Genomic DNA, 14,821 nt, shown 5'->3' with positions numbered 1-14,821 from the left:
CAAGTGCCAGGCGAGCGCCGCACGCTTAGCGCCTTAGCGTGAGAACCTCGCGAGACTTGTAGGAGTTCCGATTTCTCGAGGGAGCATTGTAGTCCCGGTTTGCTGACGTAATCTTGGATTATGCTCTTGAAAACGACTTTGAAGACCACTCTCCACCTGGCGATGAGTACATCGACTAATAACTTATTGGCGCTGGGGCTCACCTTGGCCGGCAGGTCCTACAGAACTTAGCCCTCAAAGCTACAACGAGACGAACCCAAGAAACCTGTTCGATACCTTGTCACGTCCAGGACAAGTATGACGTTGCCTCTATACCACGCAACATGGACCCAAACGTACACTCCAGCAGGAGGAAAGCGAGGGCCATATACATGGAGAGCACATTCAGGTTCCTTACCACCGCCCGTTTTAAGTACGCCGCGATGTATGAGACGAAAAACAAGGGCGCATTGGCCGTACAACCACCGACGCCATGTTACCTCCTGTGCATCAACCCACCCCTACACGATCATGGAATCCGGAGAGCTGGTCATCGTCTTAGCCATCCGCGAAATCCAATACGCAAATAAACCAGTGACGACCCTCATAGGTTCCCAGCAGGTCTACCGCAGCTTCCTAGAGAGAAGAATCAAAAGACCTGCTGCAGAAGTCCTAGTACAAATACTCAAGCAGGATACAGGACATCACCAAGGAAACCATCATCTACATACCGATCCACACCACCATCACTGGTAACCTGCACGCTGACAGAGCAGCTCGAAAATTCGTGCATAATCGAGCTCTAATCACGCCGCCTCAGAAGAACCAGACCCTGTCGACCTCGAGTATTCAACCACCATAAATTACTATAGAAGGAGTTGCTTGCGATATCCACAACGCTAACGAAAACTAAAGACAAAAGATGCCCCTGCCTGGCGTAGGCTCCAAACAGGCACTTACACGAACCTACACATATTACACCGCATACAGCCCACAACCTGCGGGAACGAATGCCATTGGTGTGGGGTCACAACAACCCTATACCACATTACGAAGGAGTGCAGGCTTCACAACATAGAATACCACGACACAAACACCACGGGGGAGTAATGGAAGGCACAACTCTGCAGCTTGGCCCTCGATGACCAGTTCAAGCTGTTCCAGAGAGCTGAGCAGAAGGAAAGAGCCAGCGGAGGCCTGGACCAGGGGCCTCGACCATTAGAAATTATTATTATGTTTTCTCAATGAAGTTTATCTATCCTATCCTACCTATCCTAGCCTGGATTGCGGAGAAGGGGATGGTGCTTTGATGCTACGGCTTTCTAAGCGCGCCTGCGTGCGCAAAAAATTTTCTTTGCATTGAAACATGCCTAATTTGGTCATATTGAAATCACGGCATAGAAGAAACGTTTCACGCCATACACGGAATGAGGGCACATGCTGAAGCAGGCAGCTAAAGTGAAGTTGGTAAAGAGGCCACACAATGTTTATTTTGCTATTTTGTTTTCACACTGACACCCACAGTTCTCCATAGGCAACTGTGTCTCTTCAAAACCAGTTTTGGGAAGGGTTAGACCAAGAGCCATACCCAGGGAACAGGGCCTGCCACCACCTTGGCTGCCAGCCGCTGCCTTCATGGGCACTGCGATCACACGCTGTAGCCGCATTGTGAATTTGCCTGATCTGGAATTGCTGTAAAAAAAGAACCCGTTGGCAAGGTAATTATGAAATAAGTTTAAAGAACGAATACCGTTACTGCAAACTTTGAGTTAGTGTCGAGTTTTTGTTTTGACTTATAATGTGGTGTCTACGAAATTCGAACAGCAGAACTCTAACTTAATTTCGACCTTGGCTATATTCACGGACGAAAATTATTTCTCACTCCTTCCTCACTTCGTGCCCGTTAGAAAATTGCAGTTGGTGATCTCTTTCAGTGGTATCTTTTTAGATGGCTGCGTTCAAAGTGGTTAGAATAGTTCAAACAATAAACGAAAATACAAGGCTCTGCACACCGCACGTAACGACTTCAGTGACAATTGTCCTATTCCGATTTTTATTCTGTAGAAGGACTTGTCGTTGGGCTTGTTGGTGTTTTTTGCTCAACGACATAATGCAACGCGAAGGCACTATTACAACGAAGAAACACAGGAGACTTCACAGGCGCTACTAACAACTTTGTTTGAAAGACAGCGAGATTATTTATACTGTTTCCAACATGCAGGAGAACCTGACACTACCGAGGGCGACTATGAAGGCTAGCAAGATCATTCGGCAGATACAATGAATGTGTGCTCCGCGTTACAAGCACTACTTCTTTTTTTTTATGTAAAACGCTTCTAATAGCTCGCGTGCCATTTATCTTCTGCCCAGTATCTTCACACCATGAAATCCCGGCTTACAAGGACAGGTTTTTCGGTGCGCTGAAATATGCGCAGTGAAATCAGCGTTTTATACCTGGCGAACATTTCAAGTTTCAACATCAGCACGTTACTAAAAGAACCTAACAGTGACTCTTCCTTTTCGCAGGATGTTCCGCGTCGTTACCGACTTATCGGAGCTAAGACTGTGTGTGTTATGTTCCAAGCTTCAATGCGCATTCATCATAAGGGTTCCGCGCCATATTTTGCTAACATATTAGAATCCATTTAGAGTCAGTCCACTCGATTTAGCCTCTGTAATTATTATGCTTTTACCAGCTTCTTTTGCATGAAGTGAGCACCTGATCTTCGAGACCTTCCTCCTAGGTGCCAACTTTCCTGCATATATTGTTCTACAACATGTACTGCAATATTAACGAAAAAAAATCTTTTTACGAGTCCGAGCCACCTGTTATCCTGCAAGTTAAGATGCCTCAGTGCAAGTGCAACCTATGATATAACTTTTTTTGTGTTTAATATTAGGCAACACTCCTATAGCTTTTTAAATTCCATCACATCCATTTTAGACCATGAGCTGCTCCTTTCTTTGACCGTAGTTTGTTTCAGTAGCGATGTTTGTTCTGGAGTTACCCATCTGTAATGGACCTTTTGGGCGCGTTTTATTTTTCAAGTGTTTTGCTAAGCGAATTTCGGTTGTTAGACAGTGCTCGTCTTAGGTCCTTCGAACCCTGTGTCTTCCGTTCTTCTCGCGCTGATTAATAAGTATGCAGCCTGTATTGGCTTTAGCACCCTGAGAGCCAATGAAAGAAACGAAACGAAAGTCAACGTGGGAACTTCTAGCGCAAACCATCCTGACATTCTCTGCATTAGTAGTTTCTCAATAAAACTCGAGGCTCTTGTTGTTTATTAGGAGTTTAATTTTTGTTGTGACGGCGTCTCAGGTTTCTTCTGTGACATGAATATGCGGTTCCCGGTCATCCTATCTTGTATGCCTTTCCGTGACCTAGTTTGTTTCACTAGTGCATTTATGTGGCCTGTCATTACTACTTAATTCTCGGCGAACCAAGCAGAAACTGGCGAGGGAGAAAAAGGCAAGCCGTATTCTCGAAGTATCTCGTGCTAATACGGCGAAACTGGGACAACGTTTTCACAACTGGACATTCGCTGCGGTTTACAGATCATGTGGTCGGTTTGAGACCATGATGAAAGTCTAGGAATTCGGAAAGGCGTAGACAATATTGCGACATTGATATAGCGCAGAGACACCTCATTCTTTTACCAATATCTACCTGACGTCAAGGGAAAAGCGATTATTGTGGTAACTTTTTAAATGCGCATTTTCATGATGCGCTATTCTGCAAGCATTTTTTAAAGTTTGATAGTTTAATTAGTACCGGTAAGCTGTACAATCACAAAGTACACACTTTGGCAACCACCAAATTTGTCATAGCGTCCCTATCAATTGTTATTAAGCAAACACAATTCTATGGCAGACGCTGTTTTACAGTGCGTATTCACATAAAACATAACACTGACATCGGATCCGGGACATTGTGTCCTTGGTGAACTTTGAAGAGCTGCAGGTGTCTAAGGAGTGATAATTTAAGTAATAAAGATATTTCTTACGAGTCCTCTTACAGCAGCAACTTGTAATGCCTTGGGACAAACCAGTTTCTAAATCCCAACAAGTTCCTTTGTATTGGTCAAAGCAGCCCATACGTATAAGTAAACACAATGCCTTTGTTTAAATTCCGGGCCTCAAATCTTATATTGGTGCCCGAGCTCACCAGCCAAATATGTTTCGATCCTCGTGGCTTCTTTCATCCCTTCATCTATGAACGAAGCACAGTTTATTTCTCCCATTCCTGTTCTTTTGTGGCTTTCTGACAAAGGTGATGACTTCATGCAATACGTCATCTACTTTCGTGACATTTATTATACAGTGAGTGCAGCCATAACACTGACCTGTGGCGCTATAACGTATGACTATTCCAAACATTTCTATTTCGATTCTGCAATCAGGCCTCAGAGATCGGTCAAACAATTTTCGGGCAATCTCCACTTCGCCAGTATGTCTGGTACGCGACGTCATGAAAACCGTGGTAGTTCCCAATTTTATATGACGTCTGCACACTGATTATGCATGATCAGACCGAACAAAATAAAAATAATTATTTCTGACTCGGTGCCTTTTCACCATTATCCCTCGGCTATTGGTCAAAAGATTTCCAGCTGCACCCACTTTGCCTGTTAAAGATGCATTAATATTCTGCATGTAGATGCATTATTAGAAGATGTTAAAATTAGCTCATCATGCTTGTAACTGCGGTTAACGACATTGAATCGTCCTGAATACTGTATACCAGAAGCCACAATGTCATGTGCTTGAGCTACAGTTATTTTTAACAATCCATGACTTCGTGTTGCCATCGCTTGCATCACGCGGCACATGGCATCCTAAAACAGTAGTACATCTTTTGAGGCCACCTTTGAACCACAGCGTTCGTGGTTCCTAGCGAGTTCGACTACGTATGCTTTCACGTTAAGACTGGGCTTGTCTGGGGCCAGGCGCTACAATTGCCGTCATGTATTTGTCCTTCCTTGTTTATGGACAATTCTTGATTGAATTCCTCTCGGAAATCTCTTAAGCGTGCATAATCAAGCACCACAGATAGCACTATCCATGGTAACCGACATTTCAAGAACTATTTCAGTAACCTGTCTCACCACCGTGTGGACCAATGACTCGTTACGAGAAATTAACAAAACATAAATAGCCAAATACACTTACAGTAAAGAAATAGGCCATGGCTCCCTCCTGAATTAAAAGAAAGAAGCATGGCAAGTCGTTAGTGCTGAATATGTTGCAAACACACCAAAAAGTACATGTCTGCACCGTTGAAAACTTGTCAAACACATATAAGAAAAAAAACTTTGGGATTCGGGATGATATAAAAATAGCTGTTTCATCCTGTAGTGCCTTGAAAGCACTTATTTTCTGAAATAACTGTAACAGATGCAATAGGTACAGATCGTTGAATATAGAAACGTAGTCGCTATTATATATTGTTTTATAAAGAGCAAGGACAGTGAGTCGGCATTTCTTGCCGTGATATCCTTTAGTTATACTCAATATATTAATCTTGTTTATGTAAATACTACTACAGCTTAGTTTGAGCAATGAGGAGCTAGGAAAAAAAATTGTCTATTCAACATATATATAAATATATATATATATATATATGTGTGTGTAACGCATACTTCTGGAAAACAATAATAGTATAGACATTTCACGGTCTGCAGACATCCTTAAAGATGTCAGTGGTGATCTATCTAACCAATAAAGAGGGCTGAATAGACACATAACCTGAAATAAGAAATGGATTTGTGGGTTCCATGCCAATTTTCCTGGTGGTCGGTGGTGGGTGGTCGGACTTTCACCGTCTTTACAAAAGCGCCTCTGTATAATGTCCGTACTTTCGCGCAACCACATTATGTGCGCGTTCGTGGCCTACCTCGAACTATTACAGCTTTTTGAAATACACGTGCTGCCGCAAGCTCGTCTTGGGGCGTCTTAAGGTTTACGTACTGGGGTGGAGCGCTCGGAAACGGAAGTCTTCTACTTTTCCCACCGCCATCTCACCCTGTGATGGATGCGGAAAAGGGAGTCGTCGGCGGGAGCAGAGGATGGCAGTCACCTTCCGCAGAACGCATGTCGTATCGCCTTATATGGATATAAAATTATCCTCAATGCAACAAACTACGCCTTCAAAGACACTGTAGCTGTAATACAGCATACATATTTCCAAACGACTCACTGTGCTCGCCGTCGTTGTTACTAGTAGGTTTCTCCATATATATATATATATATATATATATATATATATATATATTCGGTAACTGCTTCACCTCGAAGCATCTAATGAAGAAATAGAGCAGACAATAACGCTAATCGAATAAGTTCGCTTGCACCTTGCAACAAATTAACACAAAGTACCATCGTGCAGGACTTTAATACACGTCTCTCTGAGGACGTTGTTTTCGGTTCAGATCAGTATGCCGTGTGTATTCAACGCCTAATAGCTTGCTCTAGTTTCGTTATTGACCACGCAGAGGGCGAAATTGATCTCGATTGTGAACGTTATTACACGGCGTAAGACTGTATATCTCAATGATGGAACTCGTGCTAATCTCTGTTGATGCTCTTCGCTTTTTGCTTATTCTATAAATGCTGCACCAATATAGTCAAAGTGGAAGGCAGTAAGATATAATGTCAGGCTTTATTTGCAGCTTTGGTCTATACCGTACTAGTTGTATCAGTAGTTTGATGCGGTTATACGACAGGTACGGTATCTTTTTACGTGGCAGTGTCGGAGGCTTTTCATTTTCACAAATCACATCTGCGTTCCCGCTTGTGTATGCTATGTCGATATATTTATTTGTAGATTAAGTTATACGCGGTGCGGTACATTGCTGGGACCGATAGAAATGTAAGGACTTATTCGAGATTTCCTCGAGTTATGGCTATTATAGTGTACATTAGAGCACCAACAGCAAGAACTAATAAACACAAAGCCCAGTTAGCGAGACTTAAAAGCAAAAAAAAACAAAGCGTTAGGAATAAGAAATTATGGGTGATCACGATAAAAGCCACATGCACAATTCTACTTAGGTTGATAAATAATGTAAGCAAGTACAAGAGAGGAATCAAGGAATCAAGCAAGTCGAGGAAACGGCGTCTCTATTAGAATTGGTAGTACTACACGTGCACTGTTATGGGCTTTTCATAGTGTACAATGTTGTTAGCGAATTGGAAAGGTAATTTTCGATAATATGAGAAGATTGATAATATACTGGATGATAAGGTAGCAATGGGGTGGGCATATCAGTGGAATCCGGGCACGACAGCGGAAACTCCAGTGAAGCGGAGATATCATCAAGGTGCTTTGGTATGCGCAAAGCAGCATTGAGGGGCAGCGCGTTCCCTGGTTATTAATTGCGAGTTCTTGGTCGAAAGGTACTGCGATGGTAGCATAAATTACCGACATCATTCAAAGCATATGTTTTCCCACTGATCAAATTATCTTGAGAGGTATATCACATAGATGATTTGGGCAAGGCTGGGATACTAAGGATAATTGACGTTGTTCACTATGAGTTCAGCGGTGTTCGGCGACATAGATAACCTAAACGCTATGATGCACCCGACTTCACGGGACCATGTGAGGTCTAGCCGTAATTCAACACCAAGAACTCCTGCTAATAAAGTACGTACGATCGTACTGCAATGCTATATTTAGGGCAAGAACAGTCCTAGCACTTTCAGCTAGAACCAAGGAACATAACTTTAAATTTGATCAGTTGCAGGTGTACATGGTAGGTGTCCATGTGACCAATAATAGGATTTAAAGATCGGAAAGAATGAAGCTTCCTTAGGACTACCAAAACATATTCGCACCATGCAAGCGCGCGGTAAGTATCGCGTATGATATGACAACAAAACAGGCTGATCAATTTTGACGATTACAGACAGAAACAGACCACGAGTACTATGCTATGGCACAACATAAGCCACAGGGGAATGCTGCGAAATACTCTACGGGAGAAAAAGTGGTAATGAGCCTTATCTGGCCACACACACGAAAAAATATAATGTCCCGTAAAAGTACGGTGGCAAAAATAAGCGTAAAATATGACCCAGTAGCTAAGCAATACGATCGAGAATACGTGAGCTAACATATGCCCCAATAAACCATGTACTTTTCATAAGTGAAAAAAAACGATGCGCACGATACTCCTATTTCATACACTGCTGGACACAACAACGTCGTGCAAAGCGCTTTTACCACTGCCGTCTCGACTTTTCCTGATAAAAGCTTTCGTGTTAAGCATCGTGCAATACATCTGATTTCTTCAGACTGTGGATTACTTTATCTGGGAGCTTTTGTTTTTAAGCCGACTGGCGTAATGGGAGGCCACGGAAATGCATAGGAGCTTGCGCACGCAAGGCAAATTACAGCATACGAGCTATTATATTTATTAACTTGTTTTAATCAATGACACGCAATTGTATGTATTTGGTCAATAAAGGCAAACTCTATCCGAAATAATATTGCATCAACTAGCGTTGTTTTTAAATTATATCATAGGTCAGTGAATTTGAAAGTGCAGTAGCGATCTGACGAGCTCTAACAACTAATGCGAATGCATTCATGGGACGAGTGCCAACTGAAGGTAAACTCGGACACGTACCAGGTCATTATACGAGCACATCCTCATTATTGCACAGGCATAGGTAGGGCATCGCAACATCCACACGGCATGGGCAAAAGCTTGGTGAGTCTGTAAAACAAGTTGTACACATGCAAAAACATATAAATTTATTCTAGCGTAGTCAGCACAGCAATTCCATCCACAAGAAAACCTATTCTCACAAGGTCACGTAAAATTAAAGAAGAAACGAATGTATTGATTCATACAGCAGCTGTTCAGTGTAAGTGTTCCCCGCTGAAAATTGAACTCATGGAATAGAAGCACAGTCGGCGTAAACTCACCGCGAATTGTAATAGCTACGGCTCTTACTGAGGGTCACATGAAAAAAAGAATCACACGTTTAACCTGGAGTGTATATGATTTTTTTTCTCTTGATTATTTGCTACATGCGATTGTCATGCAGTGCAGTGTAAGTGCATCTCGGCCACAAGGTAGACATTCTGCTTGAAATACACCAAGTCTTTTCCATCAGTTATCATCGTAAATCTCTTTCTTTTTCACCTAATTTTCTGCCGTCACTAAGTGCAGGTTTCCTTCTTTTGGCATTCATATTATTATTCCTACAAACAACCGATTATCAGCGCTGTTTATTCCGCTACCTGAATAGCTACAATTTTGCCTTCTAATGACACCTTTAGGGTTAACGTCATATACCCACACTTTATTTCTAATCCACACTGCATTTGTAGTTAGAACTGAAGTGAAACAGCGCGAAACAGCGCTGTTTCACTTCAGTTCTAAGTATGAACCAACTAGCCCTCATCAAGATCTTACTAATGCATTTGTAGCGACGTCTTAAAGTAACACCTATAAATTTTTTTTCATCCCTTCATGAGCACATATCACTTTTGTTGCTGAAAGTTTGGTTAGCTAAGCTCGCATTGTGGAATACCCTAATTCCAACTGTTTGTTGCGGAGATACCCATAAGCTCCTGTAAATTTTAGTAATGCCGTCCATTTGAGCTTCAAACAATCTTTGCTGACGTGGACATGCGGCAATGAGCTCATGGTACCCTGTGAATTGTTGCTTTCGGTGAACGTACCTATTATCTTCAATAGGAAACCTATATCTGCCATTTAAGAAGTAGTTTCCTTGCCAATAACTTGGTTGCGTGTTTATGTTTCTGTACATGTAAATCTTGAAACTAACCTTCAGGTCTAATTATGACATATACTGGCTCGTGACAAAGTTTGATCTAATTTAAGAAGGCCAGCGCCTAGTCATCAGTGACTAAAATAAACATGCCGTAGTAGCGAAATCACATTTTAAGTTTCGGCAGCTTTAGTTTCTGTTAAGATTTGAATAAGCCAAGGGGCTGCTATGTGTAATACTGTAATACGTTACGTCATCCTAAATCCATAAACAACGTCTAGTTCAGCGAAATAATAAACTGCTTTACGCAAGTTGAGACAAAAAATAATTTCATAGGCTACGTCATACAAGCCATACTTACTTATCCACCAGAAACCATTGATTAGGAAAGATCAGAATGCGTTTGCTCAGAGAATGGTGCGTCTGCGCAAAGTGCGGCTTCCCTCTGCGGAATCATTTGGAAGAGTCTCCAAGCGCATTAATCCTTGACATTGTAGATTGCTATGGCAGATGTTATTTGGTATAGTAATCGATAAGAAACAAATATTCAACACAACACCAAGAACTCCTGCTAATGAAGTACGATCGTACTGCAATGCTATATTTAGGGCAAGAACAGTCCGAGCACTTTCAGCTAGAACCAAGGAACATAACTTTGAATTTGATCAGTTGCAGGTTTACATGGTAGGTGTCCATGTGACCAATAATAAGATTTCTGTTTAATAATAAGAATTGTTCAATTGCAGAATAATATATTCTGCAATTGAACACAATTTGGAACTCAAGGATAGCTCGACTGATGTTATAAATTAGTATTAGATCCCCAATTGATGCCTGTTCTCAAATTTCTCGTAATATTTGGCTCATATCGCCGGCAGAAAGCATATTCTGCCGGGAGCAGAATCTGTTTTCGCTTACGTGGGATGCGCGTATGACTATCGTGCTTCTTTATTTCTTTTATTAAAATTCACGTTATGCTATCACTACAAAACTGGCTTGTGCACATTACATTGATTGACGTTACATGATCTTTATTTATGGGATATTGATTACAAGCTCTTTTTTCCACTTCACCCACTGTAGCACAGCTCTTTGTCGAGTTAACAAGGTGTTGCATGGCTAGAATGTGCTCTCTGACTCCCATTGCAAGGCAATGCTTGAGAAACACACCTTCACTCCTGTGCATTCATGCGCATACCAAAAATTGCTGTTTGTGTGTATTCTAATTCTCGCTCAGAAATTGCCGTGGATTGTCATTGAAACAGATTGACCACCACACTGGAGTCGTGACGCTGCTAGTACTTTTATTCAGACGAGGGGGGATATCGAGAGGGTAAACGTGTGAGTGCAGAGTGGAGTGGGATATACATGTTAAAAGACATGGTTTCTTTATAACTGGGAGCAGAAAAGCTAGTTCACAAAGGGGCACTCACGCGTCTAGATATGCGTCGCGTAATACATTGCAGCTCCCTGTCCAGCTCGGGATGGCTCTTACCTGGAACACGCAGGAAAAAAGATAATGAATTATAATCAAATGACTGAAATTGTTGACATCACGCCCTATAGAGAGCTATATCTTTTTTCAGCTGGCATAATGTAAAGCCCACTTTGTACGGCAAAGCTATTTGCATTTAGATGCCGGTATATGAACTGTAAACTTTATGCTCTATTTTCGCGCGAATGGTACAGGAATTTTTGCGACATGCTTCGACCATAACTGGGTGAAGGATGAGAGCGTGCGAAGCAGTCTTTCCTAAATTGCCACAGCAGTACGCAAAAGTACTGAGTTTTGGCAACGATAAGTTACGTTCTGTATGCACTAGCCTCAAAAAGAATATCGTCCCTGATGATTGCCCTCAATTACCTAAGAAATAGGTCTGTAGTTCTACGACTAGTAATACTATCCTGGAGTAGAGTCAAAGAAAAAAACAAACAGGGCCTCTGGAAAGCTGAAGCTTGTCTGCTAAAGTATTGAAGGCGATAGGGCTGATTTTACACTGCTTCAAACATTTGAAACGTCGATAAGGAGTACGATTCCCGGGCTTACTGGGACAAAGAAATCATGCCATAATAATAATTTATTCATTCAATCATTCACTAATTTCAAACTCCGAAGATAAAGCTCTTGGCTGCTAAGTAGTGCTGAAGAGCCGCTACCAATAAACTTAGGCTACTTTCATTTTCTGCACCTATCTGATTACGATGCCGCCCCTATCAGAGTGTATCGCGATCCGATGACGTTTACTGCCGCAAGCTGTCCGTTATATTCAATGTGAGGTATTTATCTGTAACAAAACAAAAGGCACAGAACGAAGTTTTCATATCTTGCGCTGTTAGAGCTCGGCAGTTTCCCTGTAGTTTTGTGTCCAGACTGCTGTAGGTAATGGTTTAAATGACGTCCTGCAGCTCGCAGACGCGAAAAAGATGGCAGTAATTTGTGGATAGCGCCAAATCACAAAGTCGATTAGAGACTAAGACCTTCTGAACAGCTGCGCAAATGATACGCCTCGCTGAGGAACCTACCACACAGCTCCATGTGATGGGCAGAAGCTGCAGCCACGAAGACGACCAGCAACAAGGAGATGGCGAATACAGCCTTCATGTTGAGTGATGACCTAGAGAACTCCTACAGCTCGTGCAAGACGGATAGCCGAGACACTGACAAGGCACAGTTCTTCAATGTCTTATATACCCATCGCCTACGATGCTGTCACCGCAACAATAAAAATACATGGAAAGTGAAGGAAGAACAAAAGACAACGATGCTGCGACGACCAAAACAGAGCTTGCATAGGAAGAAGACTTCGCTGTACCGAGCCGCGAAACAGTCTACCTGGTAAAGTGCTGCAAATCACCTAATTGCTCTTGATTTTCACCTCTAGAATGCAGAACTTTACTCGTCGGTCTACCAACTACTTTTAGATATTCCCGAACGGTAAATAATACCAAGATAGTTTAGCCTGGTAAAGTATGCTTTTTCAAACATGAATCATTCGTGTGGCACAAGAGCCTTTGTTATAAGGCAGCACAAGAAGGGGCGTTGTTTCTTGTGAAGTTCATGCCTGTTACATGAGCAGTGGTGGTATAGGTCACGGAGCACAATGTATATTTGTCTGCTTTGTTACCACGTTCACGGTAGTTCTCAAAACTCCGTGAATGTATTTATATTGTTCATATAAACGCAATATAGACCATATTTGCTACACAAATAATGAATAACCAGCAACAGACGCTTTCCAAATTTTGTGATGTGCCGAAAATTTACGACGGAACCTCCTAGGTCTTTATTCTTCTTTTTAAGCGCCTTTTATTGCAGACCAAGACAATGCTCACAGTTGTACACATGTTTGACGTATGCTGCGACGGCAAATAATCAACCCAGCGCTATATCCCTTTGTAGTTCCCTTTTCCTGCTGAAGCGAGTCTAAAAGACCGCAGCTTTTACATTTCTTCCATATCTGAAGGCAACCACTGCGGACATAATTTGGTCCTGCAAAGTCCAACCGGATTTAATAGAGAGTAGTGGTTGCAATAATTGTGCCGACTACTTGTTGAACATTTGAAAACAAAGTCAAGAGTGTGACAAAATCTGCCTGGTCGTGAAGAATCACGAAAAAAAAACGCCTCCCCAGAGCGGAACCTAATGAAAAAAAAGACATAACTTCAATGTTCGACCGCCGTCGCGAGCCTAGTTCCCAACCTTACCTTCTGGGAGCCGTACCTCAAAAGTGTGAAGGTATCTTACTCCTTGGTCGGCATGTGCTTTCTTGTGGCCACCATAAGAATACATTGGTTATCAGGCCAAGGATGCAGACATTGTCAAGTAGTACTTTTATTCAAACATTCCACGAAATACTACTGTCCTGAAGACGTGATGGGGGTCTGCTTCTGCTGCTAGGGAACACACGCCACGCTATGAAAATGTCAAGTGCGCTTTTTTGCGTTGCTGCGATCCGGTGTGGGAAGAATGTGGAACTCAAAAAAGAATAATATGAGTGCATAAAAGCGACTTATTTCAAAGAAGTGATGTGCGAACACAACATCGCTCGCTTCAATTTTTTTTATTTGCAGAGGCAGGTGTGATTTACCGGCGACATGCATGAATACATCCGGATTGCCTGCCATCGAGTGTGTTAACACCTTTATCAATGAAAACAAAATACAACTTTAGACATAAAACAAAGAAAAACCACACCGCTAATGCGCGCAGCGACTCCTTAAGAGGCGTCATCGTTGGGGAGATGTGCAGGCACGTTACGCATGTTTTGTTTGCCATATATCACAATAGAGTTATTGTAGGCCATGCAGAATGATTGTGTGGCACAAGTGTCTTTCAGAAAACGTGGGACGTATTCTCGGCGGATCACTTTCGGCGATACTATCGCCTTCGCCTGACGTCGTGCACAACCAGCCGACAAACGCGCACTGAAAGTGATATCGCCGAAAGCGATCATACGAGAATACATCCCCATAGGACAGTCGCAGCAATACGAACATATAGTGTTTAACCGCGGTTGAAAGGAAGATGACGTTTGACCAACGTTTCCAATGCACAAACAGCCCAACAGTTGAAACGTTTGACCTCAGAGGATCAAAAAGTCTCAAGTTGCAGCTGGTTTATTTAATTCATTACTTTTTTTTTGGGGGGGGGGGGGGGGGCAAGAGGCTCCGATGTACCTACAGGAACAGAAACGAAAGAATGTAGAGTCTACGTGTGACATGAAATTTTTACATCTATTGTGGTATAGCATTCTCTGTTTCTCCACTTTGGCACATAAATGTTTGCCGTACCTCTTTCCTCTTTTTAACCCCTTTCTCCCAACCCCAGTGTAGCGTAGCCAACCGGAGACTAACATACTCTGGTTAACGTCCCTGCCTTTCCCCTTGATCTCTCTCTCTCTCTCTCTCTCTCTCTCTCGCTCTCGGCCCGCAGTGGCATTTCTTCCGTGTCTTTCTTTCCCGGCAGTACTCTAATCGTCTGTTGCTCATCTCGATTCATGGCCTCTCCAAAATGCGAATGTTCCTCACAGCATCGTACATCGACTTAAGTGGCCAGCGCATTTGAATGACACCGCGAGATGATTCCATGGCTCTTTCA

The 14,821-nt window shown here is 42.5% G+C and overlaps 1 protein-coding gene across 1 annotated transcript; it reads right to left on the bottom strand.

Moving 5' to 3' along the window:
• Positions 1 to 1,438: 1,438 nt before the first annotated feature.
• LOC135916743 (antimicrobial peptide microplusin-like) lies at positions 1,439 to 12,378 on the bottom strand. The gene is made up of 5 exons (XM_065450191.1): positions 12,247 to 12,378; positions 11,157 to 11,218; positions 8,610 to 8,699; positions 5,149 to 5,175; positions 1,439 to 1,671 (listed from the first exon to the last, which is right to left on the bottom strand). The coding sequence occupies exons 1-5, from the start codon at positions 12,323 to 12,325 to the stop codon at positions 1,528 to 1,530; spliced, it is 402 nt and encodes a 133-aa protein (XP_065306263.1). The 5' UTR covers positions 12,326 to 12,378; the 3' UTR covers positions 1,439 to 1,527.
• Between the last annotated feature and the right edge of the window lie 2,443 nt (positions 12,379 to 14,821).

Source organism: Dermacentor albipictus, chromosome 4 (assembly GCF_038994185.2).
Source record: "Dermacentor albipictus isolate Rhodes 1998 colony chromosome 4, USDA_Dalb.pri_finalv2, whole genome shotgun sequence".
NCBI classification, from domain to species: domain Eukaryota; kingdom Metazoa; phylum Arthropoda; class Arachnida; order Ixodida; family Ixodidae; genus Dermacentor; species Dermacentor albipictus.
The sequence above is the reverse complement of the archived record's forward strand: the minus strand, read 5'-3'. Positions and strand labels throughout refer to the sequence as shown.